At 43.8% G+C, this 20550-nt stretch overlaps 1 protein-coding gene and 1 long non-coding RNA gene across 6 annotated transcripts in view; one reads left to right on the top strand and one right to left on the bottom strand.

Annotated features, from left to right (window-relative positions):
• The first annotated feature begins 791 nt into the window (after positions 1-791).
• LOC140903326 (uncharacterized) lies at positions 792-9483 on the top strand. The gene is made up of 3 exons (XR_012156221.1): positions 792-1769; positions 5555-5712; positions 7010-9483. It is a non-coding gene; the product is annotated as an uncharacterized lncRNA (long non-coding RNA).
• Positions 7452-20550, bottom strand: part of CIB3 (calcium and integrin binding family member 3) — a 25241-nt gene continuing 12142 nt past the window's right edge. For all 5 annotated transcript variants that reach the window (XM_073324451.1, XM_073324455.1, XM_073324453.1 and 2 more), the window contains 4 exons: positions 19528-19639; positions 18998-19145; positions 9080-9275; positions 7452-8232 (listed from right to left, as the gene is read on the bottom strand). In XM_073324451.1, the coding sequence (XP_073180552.1) occupies positions 8211-8232; positions 9080-9275; positions 18998-19145; positions 19528-19639 (478 nt within the window). In that variant the 3' untranslated portion in view covers positions 7452-8210. The remainder of the gene's footprint in view (positions 8233-9079; positions 9276-18997; positions 19146-19527; positions 19640-20550) is intronic.

The raw sequence follows: 20550 nt of genomic DNA, 5'->3' as shown, positions 1-20550 counted from the left end.
GTAGTTACGGGTAAGGACAAAGTCACAAAGTTCAGCCACCAGGTTAGCCGTGACATTATCGGGGATAGTGTTCTTGATGGCTTGTAGTCCATCTTTGTGTGGAATGTTGGTGTAGAGGGCTTCTACATCCATAGTGGCCAGGATGGTGTTATCAGGAAGATCACCGATGGATTGAAGTTTCCTCAGGAAGTCAGTGGTGTCTCGAAGGTAGCTGGGAGTGCTGGTAGCGTAGGGCCTGAGGAGGGAGTCTACATAGCCAGACAATCCTGCTGTCAGGGTGCCAATGCCTGAGATGATGGGGCGCCCAGGATTTCCAGGTTTATGGATCTTGGGTAGTAGATAGAATATCCCAGGTCGGGGTTCCAGGGGTGTGTCTGTGCGGATTTGATCTTGTGCTTTTTCAGGAAGTTTCTTGTATGTAAGTGTATGGTGTAGTTGTAGCTGTGTCAGTCCCAGGATATTAGAGAGGCTAGGTGGGAGACGTAATATCTTTTATTGGACCAACTTCTGTCTGGTGAGAAAGACAAGCTTTCAAGCCACACACAGCTCTTCTTGAGCTCTGGGAAAGATACTTCAAGTATCACATAAATGCCAGGCGGAACAGATTGTTTAGCATAACATAGCATGTTCTGAGAGACCCTTTAAGCACTTTTGTGCTAACTACTTATGCTAAACAATCAGTTCCACCTTGCATTTAGTTGTGACGCTTGGAGTACCTTTCCCAGATTTGAACAGCTGTGTGTGGCTCGAAAGCTTGTCTCTCTCTCTCCAACAGAAGTTGGTCCAATAAAAGATAATACCTCACCCACCTTCTCTCTCCAGCACTCATGGTTAGCATTTGTTACACCTGCAAGTAAAATAGAACCTGCTAATAGCAGTATCTGATTCACTAAACCTTAGTTCATTATCATGTTCCTTTGTCATGAATTCTCATGCTGCTCAGTGTCCTGAATTAAATATTCTGATTCAGCAGGAACATCTGAAGGTGAGAAGCATTTGTGCTTTCCCATACTAGTTAAAAAGACCTTTTAATTGTCTGTCAGATGTCAACAGTTATAATTGACCTCATTAATGCCTTGACCATGAAATAACTTCAGCCCAAAGTCACTTGAATTAATATTTAATTGGTGGATGTTCGGTTAATGTAGATCAGCACCTGAATAAGGTACTCCATCTACTTTTACCCTCTCCAAAACTTGCATTTCATGTCTTTATTTGTTGATACAATAAAACATATCCTGTCTTTTGTCTACTGGACTTTATAATTTTGAGATCACCTCATTGTATTCTGGTTTGTTTACTTGGATACAAAACAGGCAGCACAATTACTTTTTATTCAAATTTACTTCCTTCAGTATTCTGAAATCTACTCCCTGGAATTCTTAAACAAATATTTCACCAAGGCGAATTCTCATGGTAAATTCAAATGCTGCAGTTTACCAATCTTTTTCTGAGATCAGTATTTGTTTGACACTCAGTGTTACAATGTGCAAGTCCCAAAGCCTGTGTCACTTTTTAAAATGAGACTTGGACTCCTAAGTCAGTTAGGTGTTGCAATGCTGAGCAGAGCAACATTTAAATATTTCTTAAAATCTGAGTTTTCTGTTTTGATTAACAATTTTTTTTTCCTGCCAGGAGGAAAAGAAAAACTGAAAAGAAATGCAGGTGCTGGAGTCATCCTCTACCTTAAGATGGCTTATGGAAACTCAAGCAGATTGGTTTGTACACCCTGGTGTGCTCTCATGGTTCCTCAGAGTCATCCCCAGAAAGTGAGAATTGTTGAACTAGGATATTTCAGTATAATAGTAGGAGAATAATCAGCATTCCTACTATGAAACCTGCTTCTCAGTTGTTAAAAATGGGACCAAGTTTGTTTGAACAAGACTGCCATGAAGGTTTTTAACTAATTATTCAAATTAATAAATAATAGTTTGCTTTGGTCAGTTTTAAATGTTGGGAGGTTAAAAAGGAATAGTTCCCCAGTTTGATCATTAGTTCTTAATGCAGTTTGTGGTCATGATACAGGATTTTATTCTGTAAGCTTCATTTGTACAACATAAATCCCTTTATGATTGACTAGGATTAGACTATTCCTTAATGCGCTGCCCCAGTCAACAAAACAGAAGATTAAGTTACGACCAAGCACAGAAGTCTTTTACATATAGTTTTTTTTTTCATTTTGCAGAGATACTAGAATGTGCAGTATTAACAAAACTGTACATATCAGCAGATATGACTGAGTTCTTGGGAAATCATGACAAACATGCTACCCAGTTAGGCCTTGGTTCAGAAAAGCCACAGAAGCACAAGTGTAACTTTAAGCACATGATAAAATGTTCTTCTGATTCAGGGATTTAGTGGTGCCTTAATGTAAACCAGAAGAGAGAGAGAGAACCTGGGATACCCATATATTAGCAATCATGTACTGGGGGGGAAATGAATTCCCTGCTCTCCTCAGTGCTCTGACCAGCCATGGAATTGGTGGCAGAATAGACTAGATTGAGCTTTTAGACTCAATTCCTCCATTAGAGGTTGTGCACTCTGGACTATTCTGGAGAAGCCTGGAAGCAGCACCTTATTGCAGCTCTTATGTGGTAAAACTTACTTCCCTTCCCGCACTGGCTCAACATTGCTGGCTGGTGCATGTGTTGGGAAGGGCAAAGCCAAATATTTACCCATTCTTTTACCTCTCTCCATGCCCACTTGCTTTCAGGGAGCACCAGGGTCCATGCCATGATGTGGGAACACTAACGTCATACAGGAGAGCTGTGGGAGGAGGAGGTGTATGAAAACGTGTGAGAGAGAGGTCTTGCTACTACTTACTCTCTAGCATGGCTATGTAAGGCTGGGTCACAGTCTGACCCTGTATTAAAATGGTTGTAAGTCTAGCACTGCTAAACACATCCCCATGATCATTGTCCATGAGGTAATCCATTCTGGTATCTATATTACACCATGGTAATCCACAGCTGCTAAGTAGATGAAATCCTGGCTCCACAGAAGTTGGTGTGAGTTCTGTCTGTTGTCTTTGCCCTTTGTTGTACAGAAAGTTCTCATCTCAATACTGAAATAACTGATTTAACTGACTAGTGAAAACCAAGAAGATACCTGGAGAGTCACAGTACAGTAATGTGCACTGACTCAGGATATAGTGATAGGTCACTCTTATAAATGTGTTACATCTGATTCCTTAAATTACTTTAGAGAACTATTGTGAAGTCAAAACTCAAACTGCAAATTTGAACCAAATTCAAAAGTTTGGTTCTTACAAAACTCATTCCTAATTCAATGAAACCTTGAAAACCTTCATAAGCATTCAAAACATGTCAGACAAAGAATTAATACAAGTCCTGTCTTCTTTTACAGTCTGAGTAATTTAAAATGGTCAAACAGAAACATGTTCCAATCTTTTAATATTTCATTACAGAGCTGCTGAGGATTTACTGCAGGATAAACCTCTGGGATGTTTCCTCATATGAGTTAGTGAAAGTCATATTGGTCATGGTCCCTCATAAAAGGGGGCTTCTTAGCCAACATTTTATTGAAATAATTCCAGATAGCTGAGACTGATTAGCAAAAGTCTGGATACCCAGGAGTATTTGGTCATATATTGCTTTTGCAGCGCCTTGCAGTAACCTTTTCAGCATGGCTTAAGCTGTCAAAACTTGTTGTCTCTGATGACATCTTGCAGATATTCTCCATCCAGCTTGTTGCCAGTGTCTCTCTCACTAGCTATAGGGTTGTTGTAGTTCTGACTACACAGTCAGTTTGTAAATATGATTTCTGCTTCTAACAGACTACCACCTTAGCTGCTGGAGGGAGAAGAGGAGCAGATTTATAGGCTATCTTTCAAGCATTCAGATATCATAGTGGTGGGTGTGGTATAAGAACCTGAATAGAATAGGATTTTTCTTTTTTTGTCTGAGCCTAATAACCTATTGATTTAGCATAACAAATGTTTTTTTTTAAAATACAGTTTTTACTGTCTGCTCAGCTACTATTTTTCATATTTAAGTATTTTGGTTGTTTTAGAAAAATATTTATGGTGACCTGCAACAGGAAATCATATATTTGGGACCCTCCTTTCTTTATGACATATAAAATAGATCTGAAAGGTTTTATTTAAATTTCAATTTTTTTTTCCTTTAAAAAAAAAAATTAACATTAGAAATATCAGGTCTCTTCTTCCCTGTTCTGCTGGAAGAGTCTATATGCAGCTGGGAGGAACCAATGCCAATATAATAGCACAAGAGAATGAAAATATAACAGTTGAGTAGGGGAGGGATTTTTTAGTCACTATTTTAATACCAATTTAATTCAAACTTGATACATGCTGCGGGGGGGAGCTCAAGCTTCTATCACCCTCACCCCTTCAGCTGAGGCTAAAAAAAGAACTGGAAGAGGAGTTTAATTTATCAACAGTCCTCTGGTTAAAAATGTTGCAGACAACATTTGATGTTCTGGAGGTAAAAAACAAGCCAAAAAAAACTTTCCATATCTCTGTCATAGAATATCAGAGTTAGAAGGGACATCAGGAGGCCATCTAGTCCAACCCCCTGCTCAAAGCAGGACCAATCCCCAATTTTTGCCCCAGATCTTTAATGGTCCCCTCAAGGATTGAACTCACAACCCTCAGTTTAGCAAGCCAATACTCAAACCACTGAGCTATCCCTCCCCCTCTCTGTTGTATGAACACTTCATAAGTATTAATGGACTTATCCTCACATCACTAGTGTGAGCTGGGAACAGGGTGACCAGATAGCAACTGTGAAAAAGTGGGACAGGGGATGGGGGGTAATAGGCTCCTATATAAGAAAAAATCCCAAAAAATTGGACTCTCCCTATAAAAATGGGACATCTGGTCACCCTAGCTGGAGAAGTGGTATCCCTGTTTTACAAATGAGGAACTGAAGTACAGGAATAGAGAGATTTGCCCACAACAACCCAGGAAATCTATAGTAGAGCCAGGAATGGAAGCAGATCCCATGACTGTCAGTCTAACCATACACCATAACCACAAGACCTCCTTCAGCCCTGCTTTGTATGTCTTCTGTTTTCAGTAATTGCTGCATGGCCCTGGAGCCTGGGAAATGGGCATGTAGATATTTGTTCCTTTCACAATTTTATAAATCGCCATAAACCAGTAAAAAGCTCAAGCCCAATTTTTCCTCTGCTGGTCCCCTTTTAAAGATGGCAGACAAACCAGTGACTCTAGGAGCTGTGGACAGCCCAACAAAATCATTTGGGGAAATTTTTTATGTATAAGAAGTAGTTTAATAATTTGCATAACAGACACCGTCAAGTAACGACCTTCTACAATTTTTTTTCCCAATTTGTATAGAACTCAAAACAGGCAGTTAACTTCACAAAGCCAATGTAATGCAGAGTGGCCAGGGGGCTCAGCTGCAAAAATCGGGACTTTTTATGGGGAAAATGGGACCATGATTACAATGAAAATCTCCTTATTAAAGTGAAATCTGTTCTCCTGGGCTCTAATGTACCAAATCAAAAACTCTATTCAGTGATGATAGTATCTTTATCCATTTTCTTCTAGTGCCCTGTCCGCACTTCATGACTGAGGAGTTAAATAATGGATGGTTCATTATTTCAGGAAAGATTACAAAATATAAGACATTGGAAGACTTGATGTACTTTCATAAACATAATTCTATCAGACCTTACAATGAACTGTTAATCCAACCATGTGGATAGGTAAGTCAAGTCGGAATGTGCATCATCTTTTTTTCTTACCCTAGAGTAAAGTATTGTAACTGCATTTTACTTGTGGTGCAGAAACAATATAAACTGCTTCTGGGTCTATGAACACAGGGAAGAAATGATGTTGTTGAGGCTTTCAGTAATCCTACAGTGCCACTTGCTGGGTGATATAGGTGGTGCTACTAATGTGTGGTTGCTGCTTATTAAAATCCTAGAATCATAGAATATCAGGATTGGAAGGGACCTCAGGAGGTCATCTAGTCCAACCCCCTGCTCAAAGCAGAACCAATCCCCAATTTTTGCCCCAAATCCGCTAGATAACCTTGTTCTGAGTCAGCCTCTCCGGAAACTGCTCCACTTAAGTGATATGCAGGTGGGCTGTTGAGTGCTGAGAAACTGCAGACCTGCAGTAGAAAGAATAGATAAATACAGAAATAGAGCTTGAAAAGAGGTGCAGGGCCAGGAATTCCCCTCCCCGATCCCTCAGACAGGCTTTTTAAGTTGTTTTATTAATGAGAAAATGAGCTACTATGTTGTGCTTGGCAATCCAGGCTGCATCTCTGCTTTCATTTTCTAATGTTAACTTGAGCCATTATTTATATTCAGGGTCCCCAGTATTCAGTGATGCTGTAGCAGTGGAATTTGCCATGGAATTGTGCTCCAGAATCTCTCTTAATTGAAGGGGGGTGGGGGAGGAAGCAATTGTAATAAATGCAGTGATGTTTGCCTGAGTCTGCGGACAGGCTGAACCATAGCTCTAAGGTTGGATGTGAACGGCCCCATTCATCTCAGCAATGTTTATCAAAATCTAAAAATTATAATTTGTCAATTTTAAAAAATATTTAATTGGCCACTTTAACAGAAACATGTAGCAAACATGCTTATCCCACAGCCCTAAACAACTTCCCATAATTCCCCACCTGTCCCCTAACCAGCTCCCAAAACCTCCAGCTTCACTCCTGACAACTTCTGCGAAGCAATTAAGCATTTTCAATATAAAATTTTGCAGCACATCAAAAATTTATCCTGTCCTTGCATTTTTAAATTAACTAAATTTAATACCAAATTAAATAACACAAGGAAGGTTGTTCCAATTGATTACTCATTTTCACATATAATTCAGTAAAAAATATCCAATTTTACATATATCTGAAGCAAAGACAAAATTTTCAGTCTGCTGCACTAGAACACTGCAGATTCCAGGCTCAGGTTCCTTGACATATACTGCAGGTCACAGAGCACACAAGGTCCTGTTTATAGCCTTACACACTGTCTGTTTTTTTCTTTTCAGGAGAGTGATTAAAATACTGATTGTGTGAGAAAACAATTCTTCATAGTTATTTTAAATAATGATATGAGTTGTGCAAATCTCTTAGTGGCTATGCTCCCTGAGAATCTGACTGAAACCAGTGGCTGCATTTCAGGGTTCACACTAACACAGCAAACTATTCCGGGAAACAGAACAATGCAACTGAATCTTCCAGCAGACCAGGAAGCTCCCCCACTCCAACCCAGGACAGTGGCACCCAAATGATCCTTCAACATTCGTGACAAAGAACCTTCTTCAACACAAACTGATCGTCCTAGCTGCTGTTTGAATGGACTTTATGCTTCAGTTACAGAAGAAATTAAGTCTGAGTCAAATAGATCTAATAAGTAAAATAGATTTAATATCTGTAATTAGACTATCAAATTCAAGTTCTCATTTAAAGCTTTTTGTATTTACAACACGGAAACAAAACATACATGGAGAAAACATCTAAACTGATGGAAAACAATCTGTAAAACAGAACAATCTATAATGGATTAGGAAGAATATACTAGGATATTTAAGGAGGATCATTGATTAAGATTGAATTTACGTTTAGATACAATAAAAGATGCAAATTCATGTCCAATATATATATTTTTGTAACATCTTAAAGCATTAATCTTTAGAGGCATCTGTGGATCAATTCCACTTGATCTTGGAGGATTTCTCTAGCACTAGAAAAAGCTAAAGGATGGCTTTTAAAGTGAAGTAGTCAGATAAAGACTTGATAGTAATGTACCAGGTAGGATACTGTATTTGCCTAACACATTGTTGGAAAGCTGTATATTTTTTGTAAGTTCTTTTAGGGCCTGGCTCTCTCTGAACTACAAAAATAGTTTATTCTGAAAATGACAGCATGTTATGCTACATGTATTCTCCATTACTGCATTACAGATCAGATCTGCTCAGGCTGTAAATCAAAACAAGACTTTTTAAAATATTTTATTGGCAAAAAAACCACTTCTGCTAAATTACAATTCATCAGGATTTCCCTTTGTATCTTCTAAAGATTTAAACGAGACAAAACAAGACTTGCTCTTCAGTGTCTGAAAATCCTTCTTTGGTCCTCTCTCTCTCTCATATGAACAGAACCCCAAGCAAAATAATTCTGAAAGCTGATGGTAATGACATATTGAAGACTCAAGACGCAGTTCTTGTCTTTCTCTCTCTTTCACCAGATTCAGATTCGAATGTGAAATGTACTATTTACAAAAAAAAAAAAAAAAAAATCAAATCACTTATGTGCGGCTTTTCATCTGTAGATCTAAAAGCACTTTTCTAAGGCTGAATAAACTAACAGCTGAAAGCCAAATGCTAGGACTGTGTTGCAAGTCGGTGATTGTTTCATAGACACATTTTTTGGTACCTGGTCTTTTTGTGTAACTGCACAATTTGAAACACTTCATAGGATAAGACAGAAGTCAGAAACTGAGTCTGGAGAGAAAAGTATAATTGAGTGTATGCTGAATAGTAGTATTTATGAACGGTAATTCAGTGTAGTGTGTGACAGAGATCCAGTCATCCTTAACTTGGGTACACTTAATTTTATTTTCTGGTTTGGGGATAAGAATTTAAAATGCTGAAGTTTTGAAGAATCTTATGATTTAATTAAAAATTCTTTAATTTTAAAAGACTGTTTCCATTGCAGTGTTGCCAACTCTTCCAAATCTATCATGAGTCTCTCAGTATTTTGTAAATCCCATCTCTTGGAGTCATGAGATTATGTGAGAATCTCAGCTATATATATATATATATATATATATATTTTTAAAGCAGGTTTCTAGCACTCCTGGGTGTGGAGAAAAGTTGGAAAATATGGTCTGAAGTTCAATAAACAAAAGAGAAATAAGAACCCAAATCATTTTTTAATCTTGTTAATTTGGGGAGATGAGGGTTGACTCATGTCTTTTGAATGGTTAAGGTTGGGAATAGTGGCACTGACTGTTAGGGAAGTTTTTAATCTGCAAGTGCTTGTAAACCATGTGCTTGTAAAGGGCCTCTGATAGAAAGTAAGGAGGATTTCCATATGTATAACAAGGCTGCTGTTACCTGAGGAAATCAGGAGCTCGTACTATCATGTGCTGAAAATCTTCCACAGAGAGTTTGCCATCATTGTCTTGATCAGCTTCATCAATCACCTTGTCACATACAAGAGAAACCTCCTCTGGGGTAAGTTCATTTCGGGTCAGTTTGTTAACAGTTTTCTCCAAGTCTGATTTGCATATGTAATCATCATTGTTAAAATCTGTCAAAGGAAACAGAATGAATAATTTAAAAATTACAAGAGCTGTCCTCTACATGTCTCTCAGCCAGCCCCACAGTGAAAAGTTGTGTGTGTGACTCATTACCAAATCCCAATACCTCTGAATAATGGGACTCCCAAATAGAATTTTATAATTGTACACTCCTTGCAATTTTTAATTTGCATTTATAAAATTTATAAAAATACCGCTGTCCCTTTTTTTTTCTCCACCAGCTGCATGTGTTTCAATGATCACAGGATCTTCTCCTTCCCAGAGGCTAGTGAAGCTTAGAAAGAAAAAAAAACGCACTCGCGATGAAATGTTCTCCGAGCTCATGCTGTCCTCCCACACTGACAGAGCACAGACGAATGCGTGGAGGCAAATAATGTCAGAGTGCAGGAAAGCACAAAATGACCGGGAGGAGAGGTGGCGGGCTGAAGAGAGTAAGTGGCGGGCTGAAGACAGGGCTGAAGCTCAAATGTGGCGGCAGCGTGATGAGAGGAGGCAGGATTCAATGCTGAGGCTGCTGCAGGACCAAACCAGTATGCTCCAGTGTATGGTTGAGCTGCAGCAAAGGCAGCTGGAGCACAGACTGCCACTGCTGCCCCTCTGTAACCAACCGCCCTCCTCCCCAAGTTCCATAGCCTCCACACCCAGACGCCCAAGAACGCGGTGGGGGGGCCTCCGGCCACCCAGCCACTCCACCACAGAGGATTGCCCAAAAAAAAGAAGGCTGTCATTCAATAAATTTTAAAGTTGTGAACTTTTAAAGTGCTGTGCTTAAAGTGCTGTGTGGCATATTCCTTCCCTCCTCCACCACCCCTCCTGGGCTACCTTGGTAGTCATCCCCCTATTTGTGTGATGAATGAATAAAGAATGCATGAATGTGAAGCAACAATGACTTTATTGCCTCTGCAAGCGGTGATTGAAGGGAGGAGGGGCGGGTGGTTAGCTTACAGGGAAGTAGAGTGAACCAAGGGGCGGGGGGTTTCATCAAGGAGAAACAAACAGAACTTTCACACCGTAGCCTGGCCAGTCATGAAACTGGTTTTCAAAGCTTCTCTGATGCGTACCGCGCCCTCCTGTGCTCTTCTAACCGCCCTGGTGTCTGGCTGCGCGTAACCAGCAGCCAGGCGATTTGCCTCAACCTCCCACCCCGCCATAAATGTCTCCCCCTTACTCTCACAGATATTGTGGAGCACACAGCAAGCAGTAATAACAGTGGGAATATTGGTTTCGCTGAGGTCTAAGCGAGTCAGTAAATTGCGCCAGCGCGCTTTTAAATGTCCAAATGCACATTCTACCACCATTCTGCACTTGCTCAGCCTGTAGTTGAACAGCTCCTGACTACTGTCCAGGCTGCCTGTGTACGGCTTCATGAGCCATGGCATTAAGGGGTAGGCTGGGTCCCCAAGGATACATATAGGCATTTCAACATCCCCAACAGTTATTTTCTGGTCTGGGAATAAAGTCCCTTCCTGCAGCTTTTGAAACAGACCAGAGTTCCTGAAGATGCGAGCATCATGCACCTTTCCCGGCCATCCCACGTTGATGTTGGTGAAACGTCCCTTGTGATCCACCAGAGCTTGCAGCACTATTGAAAAGTACCCCTTGCGGTTTATGTACTCGGCGGCTTGGTGCTCCGGTGCCAAGATAGGGATATGGGTTCCATCTATAGCCCCACCACAGTTAGGGAATCCCATTGCAGCAAAGCCATCCACTATGACCTGCACATTTCCCAGGGTCACTACCCTTGATATCAGCAGATCTTTGATTGCGTGGGCTACTTGCATCACAGCAGCCCCCACAGTAGATTTGCCCACTCCAAATTGATTCCCAACTGACCGGTAGGTGTCTGGCGTTGCAAGCTTCCACAGGGCTATCGCCACTCGCTTCTCAACTGTGAGGGCTGCTCTCATCTTGGTATTCATGCGCCTCAGGGCAGGGGAAAGTAGGTCACAAAGTTCCATGAAAGTGCCCTTACGCATGCGAAAGTTTCGCAGCCACTGGGAATCGTCCCAGACCTGCAACACTATGCGGTCCCACCAGTCTGTGCTTGTTTCCCGAGCCCAGAATCGGCGTTCCACAGCATGAACCTGCCCCATTAGCACCATGATGCATGCATTGGCAGGGCCCATGCTTTCAGAGAAATCTGTGTCCATGTCCTGATCACTCACGTGACCGCGCTGACATCGCCTCCTCGCCCGGTATCGCTTTGCCAGGTTCTGGTGCTGCATATACTGCTGGATAATGCGTGTGGTGTTTAATGTGCTCCTAATTGCCAAAGTGAGCTGAGCGGCCTCCATGCTTGCCTTGGTATGACGTCCGCACAGAAAAAAGGCGCGGAACGATTGTCTGCCATTGCTCTGACGGTGGGAGGGGCGACTGACGACACGGCTTACAGGGTTGGCTTCAGGGAGCTAAAATCAATAAAGGGGGTGTCTGTACATCAAGGAGTATTTCAGGCAGGACTTCATGGAGGGTTCCAATAAGAAATGGTGCACCTAAGTTATCGTTCTTATTGGAACAAGGAGGTTAGCCTGGTCTCTGATTGATACATGGCTAGATTTACCTCGCTGCACCTTCTCTGTGAGTGACTGCAGTGTGACCTAGAGGAATGAGTCCCCTAGACAGGGGAGGAGGCAAATGAGTACAAAACAAATCTGGTCTATTTCTTGTTTTGACCCACTCCATCTATCTTTTACATCTTTGGCTGGCAGCAGACGGTGCAGAAGGACTGCATGCCATCCACATCTCATGGCTGCTCGGCAGAAGATGGTACAGTACGACTGCTAGCCATCCTCATCTCTTGCCTGCCAGGCAGAAGATGGTACAATACGACTACTAGCAATCCTCATCTCTTGCCTGCCTGGCAGAAGATGGTACAGTACGACTGCTAGCAGTCTGTATCGCCTGCCCGCTCACCATAAGACGGTTCAATAGGACTGACTGCAGGACTAAAGAGAATGACCTGGTCAAGTCACTCCAAATTTAGTCCCTGCGCCCATGTCTGCCCAGGCGCTCCCAGCCAACGTGGCCAGGAGCACCTCGGACACGGCGAGGATGACTACCAGTCGTATTGCACCGTCTGCTGCCAGAAGGCAATGGGTTGCTGCTACTGTGCAGCAAAGCCGTACCGCGTCTGCCAGCACCCAGGAGACATAGGGTGACGGTTACCTGAGCGGGCTCCATGCTTGCCGTGGTATGGCGTCTGCACAGGTAACTCAGGAAAAAAGGCGCGAAATGATTGTCTGCCCTTGCTTTCACGGAGGGAGGGAGGGAACGGGGGCCTGACGATATGTACCCAGAACCACCCGCGACAATGTTTTAGCCCCATCAGGCATTGGGATCTCAACCCAGAATTCCAATGGGCAGCGGAGACTGCGGGAACTGTGGGAAAGCTACCCACAGTGCAACGCTCCGGAAGTCGACTCTAGCCTCCGTACTGTGGAAGCGCTCCGCCGAGTTAATGCACTTAATGCACTTAGAGCATTTTCTGTGGGGACACACACACTCGAATATATAAAACCGATTTCTAAAAAAATGACTTCTATAAATTCGACCTTATTCTGTAGTGTAGACATACCCTAAGGTACCTAGTAGCCCTGTTTGAAGAGGATTAGGTTAACATGAACTTGGAGCATTTTAGTTCATGCCTGCAGCAGCCACACAGGGGAATTACAGCACAAAACTTTGATGCATATTGCTGTTCACATGCCTGTAGTCCAAACTGCGAGGTGGTGTACACAAGCAACTAGTATGGACAGACTTATACTGGTATAAAGCTGACTTATACCATTATGGCTGTTCCCCTTCTTTTACGGGAACAAGCTATGCTGCTATAAGCACTTTTATATTGCTGTAACTGTGTCTCTTGTTACAGTGTGTATGGTAACACCCATTGTTTCATGTTCTCTGTGTATATAAATCTCCCCACTGTATTTTCCACTGAATGCATCCAATTAAGTGAGCTGTAGCTCATGACAGCTTATGCTTTAATAAATTTGTTAGTCTCTAAGGTGCCACAAGTACTCCTTTTCTTTTTGTATCTCTAGAAAGACCAGGGGTTGGCAGAGGGAATGCATTTTAACTACACTGTCCAACAGGGCCTATATGGGATAACTACTATGTGTATTTGAAGAAATTCTTGAAATGGAGGCTGTGCATTACCACTATGGTCAGTTTTCAAAGTTTCAGGCCTCAGCAAATTCTTTAGGTTCTCTTATGAACCCTCCAATAACTGAGGGCAGCTCGACAGAAGTTTGAGGCTTGGTCTACACTAGGAACGTATGTCAGTATAACTGTTGCTCAGCCGTATGGAAAATCCACACCCCTGAACTACATAGTTATACCAACACCCACCCATCCCCCTGCTGTAGATAGCATTGCATCAATGGGAAGGCGTCTTCTGCTGACATAGCTACCGCCTCTTGGCCCTGGTCTACACTAGGAGTTGAGGTAGAATTTAGCAGCATTAAATCTATTTAACCCTGCACCCGTCCACACGACGAAGCCCTTTTTTTCGACTTAAAGGGTTCTTAAAATCGATTTCCTTACTCCACCCCTGACAAGGGGATTAGCGCTTAAATCGGCCTTGCCGGGTTGAATTTGGGGTACTGTGGATGCAATTAGATGGTATTGGCCTCCGGGAGCTATCCCAGAGTGCTCTATTGTGACCACTCTGGACAGCACTCTCAACTCAGATGCACTGGCCAGGTAGACAGGAAAAGGCCCGCAAACTTTTGAATTTCAATTTCCTATTTGCATGGTCACCTGCAGCTTGCCACGCTGGCCAGAGCTCATCAGCAGAGGTGACCATGATGGAGTCCCAGAATCACAAAAGAGCTCCAGCATGGACCAAACGGGAGGTACGGGATCTGATCGCTGTATGGGGAGAGGAATCCATGCTATCAGAACTCCGTTCCAGTTTTCAAAATGCCAAAACATTTGTCAAAATCTCCCAGGGCATGAAGGACAGAGGCCATAACAGGGATCCGAAGCAATGCCGTGTGAAACTTAAGGAGCTGAGGCAAGCCTACCAGAAAACCAGAGAGGCAAACGGCCGCTCTGGGTCATAGCCCCAAACATGCCGCTTCTATGATGAGCTGCATGCCATTTTAGGGGGTTCAGCCACCACTACCCCAGCCATGTTGTTTGACTCCTTCAATGGAGATGGAGGCAACACAGAAGCAGGTTTTGGGGATGAGGAAGATAGCTCACAGCAAGCAAGCGGAGAAACCAGTTTTCGCAACAGCCAGGAACTGTTTCTCACCCTGGACCTGGAGCCAGTACCCCCCGAACCCACCCAAGGCTGCCTCCCGGACCCACCAGGCGGAGAAGGGACCTCTGGTGAGTGTACCTTTTAAAATACTGTACATGGTTTAAAAGCAAGCATGTTTAATGATTAATTTACCCTGGCATTTGCAGCTCTCCTGGATGTACTCCCAAAGCCTTTGCAAAAGGTTTCTGGGGAGGGCAGCCTTATTCCATCCACCATAGTAGGACACTTTACCACACCAGGCCAGTAGCACATACTTGGGAATCATTGTAGAACAAAGCATTGTAGTGTATGTTTGCTGGCATTCAAACAACATCCGTTCTTTATCTCTCTGTGTTATCCTCAGGAGAGTGATATCATTCATGGTCACCTGGTTGAAATAGGGTGCTTTTCTTAAGGGGACATTCAGAGATGCCCGTTCCTGCTGGGCTGTTTGCCTATGGCTGAACAGAAATGATTAGGGGTCTGGAACACATGACTTATGAGGAGAGGCTGAGGGAACTGGGATTGTTTAGTCTGCAGAAGAGAAGAATGAAGGGGGATTTGATAGCTGCTTTCAACTACCTGAGAGGTGGTCCCAAAGAGGATAGTTCTCAATGGTAGAAGATGACAGGACAAGGAGTAATGGTCTCAAGTTGCAGTGGGGGAGGTTTAAGTTGGATAGTAGGAAAAACTTTTTCACTAGGAGGGTGGTGAAACACTGTAATGCGTTACCTAGGGAGGTGGTAGAATCTCCTTCCTTAGAAGTTTTTAAGGTCAGGCTTGACAAAGCCCTGGCTGGGATGATTTAATTGGGGATTGGTCCTGCTTTGAGCAGGGGGTTGGACTAGATGACCTCCTGAGGTCCCTTCCAACCCTGATATTCTATGATACTATGATTCCCTGCTGTTAGCCACAAGGACGGGTGAGGGGCTAGCCATGTGGTGGGGGGAGGCAAAATGCGACCTTGGAACGAAAGCACATGTGCTGTGTATGTAATGTTCACAACAAGGTTTACCGTGAAAGAGTGTAGCCGTTGTTCTAGAAAATGTGTCTTTTTAAATACCAGTCTCTCTTTTTTTTTCTCCACCAGCTGCATGTGTTTCAAGGATCACAGGATCTTCTCCTTCCCAGAGGCTAGTGAAGATTAGAAGGCACACACGCGTGATGAAATGTTCTCTGAGCTGTCCTCCCACACTGACAAAGCACAGACGAATGCGTGGAGGCAGACAATGTCAGAGTGCAGGAAAGCACAAAATGACCAGGAGGAGAGATGGCACGCTGAAGAGAGTAAGTGGCGGGCTGAAGAGAGGGCTGAAGCTGAAAGGTGGCCGCAGCATGATGAGAGGAGGCAGGATTCAATGCTGAGGCTGCTGGAGATCAAACCAATATGCTCCAGCCTATGGATGAGCTGCAGGAAAGGCAGCAGGAGCACAGACCACCGCTACAGCCCCTGTGAAACCAACCACCCTCCTCCCCAAGTTCCATAGCCTCCTCACCCAGATGCCCAAGAATGCGGTGGGGGGGCCTCCGGCCACTCCACCTCAGAGGATTGCCCAAGCAACAGAAGGCTGGCATTCAATAAATTTTAAAGTTTTAAACTTTTAAAGTGCTGTGTGGCCTTGTCCTTCCCTCCTCCACCACCCCTCCTGGGCTACCTTGGTAGTTATCCCCGTCTGTGTGATGAATGAATAAAGAATGCATGAATGTGAAGCAACAATGACTTTATTGCCTCTGCAAGTGGTGATCGAAGGGAGGAGGGGCGGGTGGTTAGCTTACAGGGAAGTAGAATGAACCAAGGGGCGGGGGGTTTCATCAAGGAGAAACAAACAGAACTTTCACACCGTAGCCTGGCCAGTCATGAAACTGGTTTTCAAAGCTTCTCTGATGCGTACCACACCCTCCTGTGCTCTTCTAACCACCCTGGTGTCTGGCTGTGCGTAACCAGCAGCCAGGCGATTTGCCTCAACCTCCCACCCCGCCATAAATGTCTCCCCCTTACTCTCACAGATATTGTGAAGCGCCCAGCAAGCAGTAATAACAGTGGGAATATTGGTTTCGCTGAGGTCTAAGCGAGTCAGTAAATTGCACCAGCGTGCTTTTAAACATCCAAATGCACATTCTACCACCATTCTGCACTTGCTCAGCCTGTAGTTGAACAGCTCCTGACTACTGTCCAGGCTGCCTGTGTATGGCTTCATGAGCCATGGCATTAAGGGGTAGGTTGGGTCCCCAAGGATAACTATAGGCATTTCAACATTCCCAACGGTTATTTTCTGGTCTGGGAATAAAGTCCCTTCCTGCAGCTTTTGAAACAGACCAGAGTTTCTGAAGATGCAAGTGTCATGTACCTTTCCCGGCCATCCCACGCTGACGTTGGTGAAACGTCCCTTGTGATCCATCAGTGCTTGCAGCACTATTGAAAAGTACCCCTTGCGGTTTATGTACTCGCCGGCTTGGTGCTCTGGTGCCAAGTTAGGGATATGGGTTCCGTCTATGGCCCTGGCACAGTTAAGGGAATCCCATTGCAGCAAAGCCATCCACTATGACCTGCACATTTCCCAGGATCACTACCCTTGATATCAGCAGATCTTTGATTGCATTGGCTACTTGCATCACAGCAGCCCCCACAGTAGATTTGCCCACTCCAAATGTTGTCTGGCATTGCAAGCTTCCACAGGGCTATTGCCACTCGCTTCTCAACTGTGAGGGCTGCTCTCATCTTGGTATTCTTGCGCCTCAGGGCAGGGGAAAGCAAGTCACAAAGTTCCATGAAAGTGCCCTTACGCATGCAAAAGTTTCGCAACCACTGGGAATTGTCCCAGACCTGCAACACTATGCGGTCCCACCAGTCTGTGCTTGTTTTCCAAGCCCAGAATCGGCGTTCCACTGCATGAACCTGCCCCATTAGCACCATGATGCCCACAGTGTCAGGGCCCATGCTTTGAGAGAAGTCTGTGTCCATGTCCTCATCACTCACGTCACCACGCTGACGTCGCCTACTCGTCTGGTATCGCTTTGCCAGGTTCTGGTGCTGCATATACTGCTGGATAATGCGTGTCGTGTTTAATGTGCTCCTAATTGCCAAAGTAATCTGAGTGGGCTCCATGCTTGCCGTGGTATGGCGTCTGCACAGAAAAAAGGCGCGGAACGATTGTCTGCCTTTACCCTGATGGAGGGAGGGGCAACTGACGACATGGCTTACAGGGTTGGCTCACAGGGAATTAAAATCAACAAAGGGGGTGGCTTTGCAAGAAACTGAATGGCCCCCTCAAGGATAGAACTCAAAACCTCTAGAACTCAAAACTGTGTTTAGCAGGCCGTTGATTTCACGGAGGGAGGGAGGGAGGAGAAAATGAATACAAAACAAATCCGGTCTATTTCTTGTTTTGAACCACTTCATCTATCTTTATACATCTTGCTGGCAGCAGACTGTGCAGTACGACCCCTAGTCATTGTCAACACCTGGGTGCTTGGCAGAAGATGGTGCAGTATGACGACTAGCCATCATCTTCTGCTAGCTGCAGGTTAAAAGACAGTGCACTGCTGGTAGGATTCAATCGCCACAAGACGAAACAAGGGAAATGACCTGGCTGAGTCACACCCATGTTTGCCCAGGCACCCGGTTAAAAGAGCACCCAGGACTACATTGATGATGGCTACCAGTCATACTGCACTGTCTGCTGCCAAAAGGCAATAAACTGCTGCTGTGTAGCAATGCAGTACCACGTCTGCCAGCACCCAGGAGACATACGGTGACAGTGAGCTGAGCGGGCTCCAAGCTTGCCGTGGTATGGCATCTGCACAGGTAACTCAAGAAAAAAGGCGCAAAACGATTGTCTGCCCTTGCTTTCACGGAGCAAGGGAGGGAACGGGGGCCTGACGATATGTACCCAGAACCACCCGCAACAATGTTTTAGTCCCATCAGGCACTGGGATTTCTACCCAGAATTCAAATGGGCAGCGGCGACTGCAGGAACTGTGGGATAGCCATCCACAGTGCAACACTCCAGAAGTTGACGGTTGCCTCGGTACTGAGGACACACTCCGCTCACTACATGCACTTTGATTGTGTGTGTCCCCACACAAATGCTCTATCACGATCACAATAAAAAAACGCTTTCTACAAACCGACTTCTATAAATTCGACCTAATTTCATAGTGTAGACGTACCCTTGGGGAGGTAAAGTACCTACATCAACATGAGATGCTCACCCATTGGTGCAGCTAGCATTTTCACTGAAGTGCTGCATCAGTGCAGAGTTGTACATGTAGACCTGCCCTAAGAGAGATGATCCCCTTGTTTGTGATGATGAGGGCCATATAAGTACCAAAGTACATACACAGACCCAACTGAGATGGCAGTTTGCAGTGCACATTTTAAGTGCTCTTGCATCAAGGAACCTTGAGTCATATACAGCACCAGGATTTCCTCCAAACTTTACTATCTATGCCAGTTTCACTCACCATAAATTTTAAAGGCATAATAAGCTTTGAGGTCTCTGGGAGCCATTTCACTCAGGACTGAAAACATGTCCAAAAAGTCATCTAAAGTCATGTTGCCCTCTCCATCCTCTGAGAAAACCTCTGCTATCCGTTGACGGAATGGATTGTCCTGTGGAACAGGGATGCAGGATAAAACAGGTCACTCTTTACTATCATTTATGTCAAGGCACCCGATGGACTCAGTAGCCCAGATCCAGTTTTGCCCCCTTTTAACCCAGGTGTGGCAGACAAACACCCCCTTGCTCTGCTACTCTTGTATGTACTAAGGCTGACTCAGAGACCAGCAGGCCCAGCTTCAGCCTTCTCTATTCTACATGGTGTTTCAAAATGTTTTCAAAGACAACTACTGAATTAGAGAGCTATTCACCAGGAAGCCAGGATTCAGATATCTTTCAGCCTCCTGGTAATTAGTACAGGATGAATTATTTAGCAGAAGTGGAGGAAAGTGAAATGTGGCTCCCTATCTAGCATCTGTGTTCCTTGGACTGTACCTTCAGCTCTGCCATGCTGCCAATAAGTTCATAGGGAAGCTTCACATCTGGTTTATTTATATAGCTGAGTGGGACCAGCTGTGGGGCCAGGTCTCGGTATCTGTAAAACAGTCTGGAAAGGGAAGGAAAGGCTCATTTAGGGCTCAATATACTCATGGCTCTAATAACAATGTTTGTCTATTCAATATTGCTCTTTTATATTTCACATCATTTAGCAGGGTGGTTACATTTAAATGTCACATAGTATGCTTGATGAAGGAAGAAACATAGTATTAAATATACTTCTTGTATTATATATTAACCAGAAAAGTTATTTTCAGTGTTACATAAAAATGAAGGGGGTAAAAAGGTCTAATCAAGAACTAGGCAGTTGTACTATGGGAAACAGAATGACAGAAGCAGTTTTCTAACTTTATTTAGTAATTTACTACTGTCTCAGTGATGCTTCCATCTCACTTCTGCTAGTCTGACATCACTCTATCTGCAGCCATTTTTACATGATTGTATTACTGAGAGGAACAGCCTTCACAGTTCTCAATGCTCTAAAACTAATCCAGCTAAAATTCCACTCTGGAGAAAGCAAAACAACATAAAACAGTATTTCTAACTATCTGGATTATTACTACTAAACCAGCAGCCTACAATTGTTCCCCCTCATCCCCCACAATATCCACCACAGCACTTTAGCCCTTTGCTCACACTCACTGTAGACTTTCATCTTGAGAGACCAGAGCATGCATCCTCACACTCTCATGCACTTTCCATGGCCTGCCTGTCTTAATCCCCAACCCCTAATCTTTCTAGCCTGCTAGTCCTTTTTACTCTATGATCCAGGTTCTCTCTTTTGTCTCCAGCCCCTTGCCTCCTCCTGATTATTTATTATTTGTATTACCATAGCAGCTAGGAGCCTCAGTCATGGACCAGGATACAAACAGCACAAAAAGACACTCTGCCCCAAACAGTTTACAGTCTAAGTTGGCTGCCACTTTCATGCAACTGGTTCATGAATGTTTTAGAAGCTGA

The sequence above is a fragment of the Lepidochelys kempii genome, chromosome 25 (genome assembly GCF_965140265.1).
Source record: "Lepidochelys kempii isolate rLepKem1 chromosome 25, rLepKem1.hap2, whole genome shotgun sequence".
Lineage (NCBI taxonomy): Eukaryota > Metazoa > Chordata > Testudines > Cheloniidae > Lepidochelys > Lepidochelys kempii.
The sequence above is the reverse complement of the archived record's forward strand: the minus strand, read 5'-3'. Positions and strand labels throughout refer to the sequence as shown.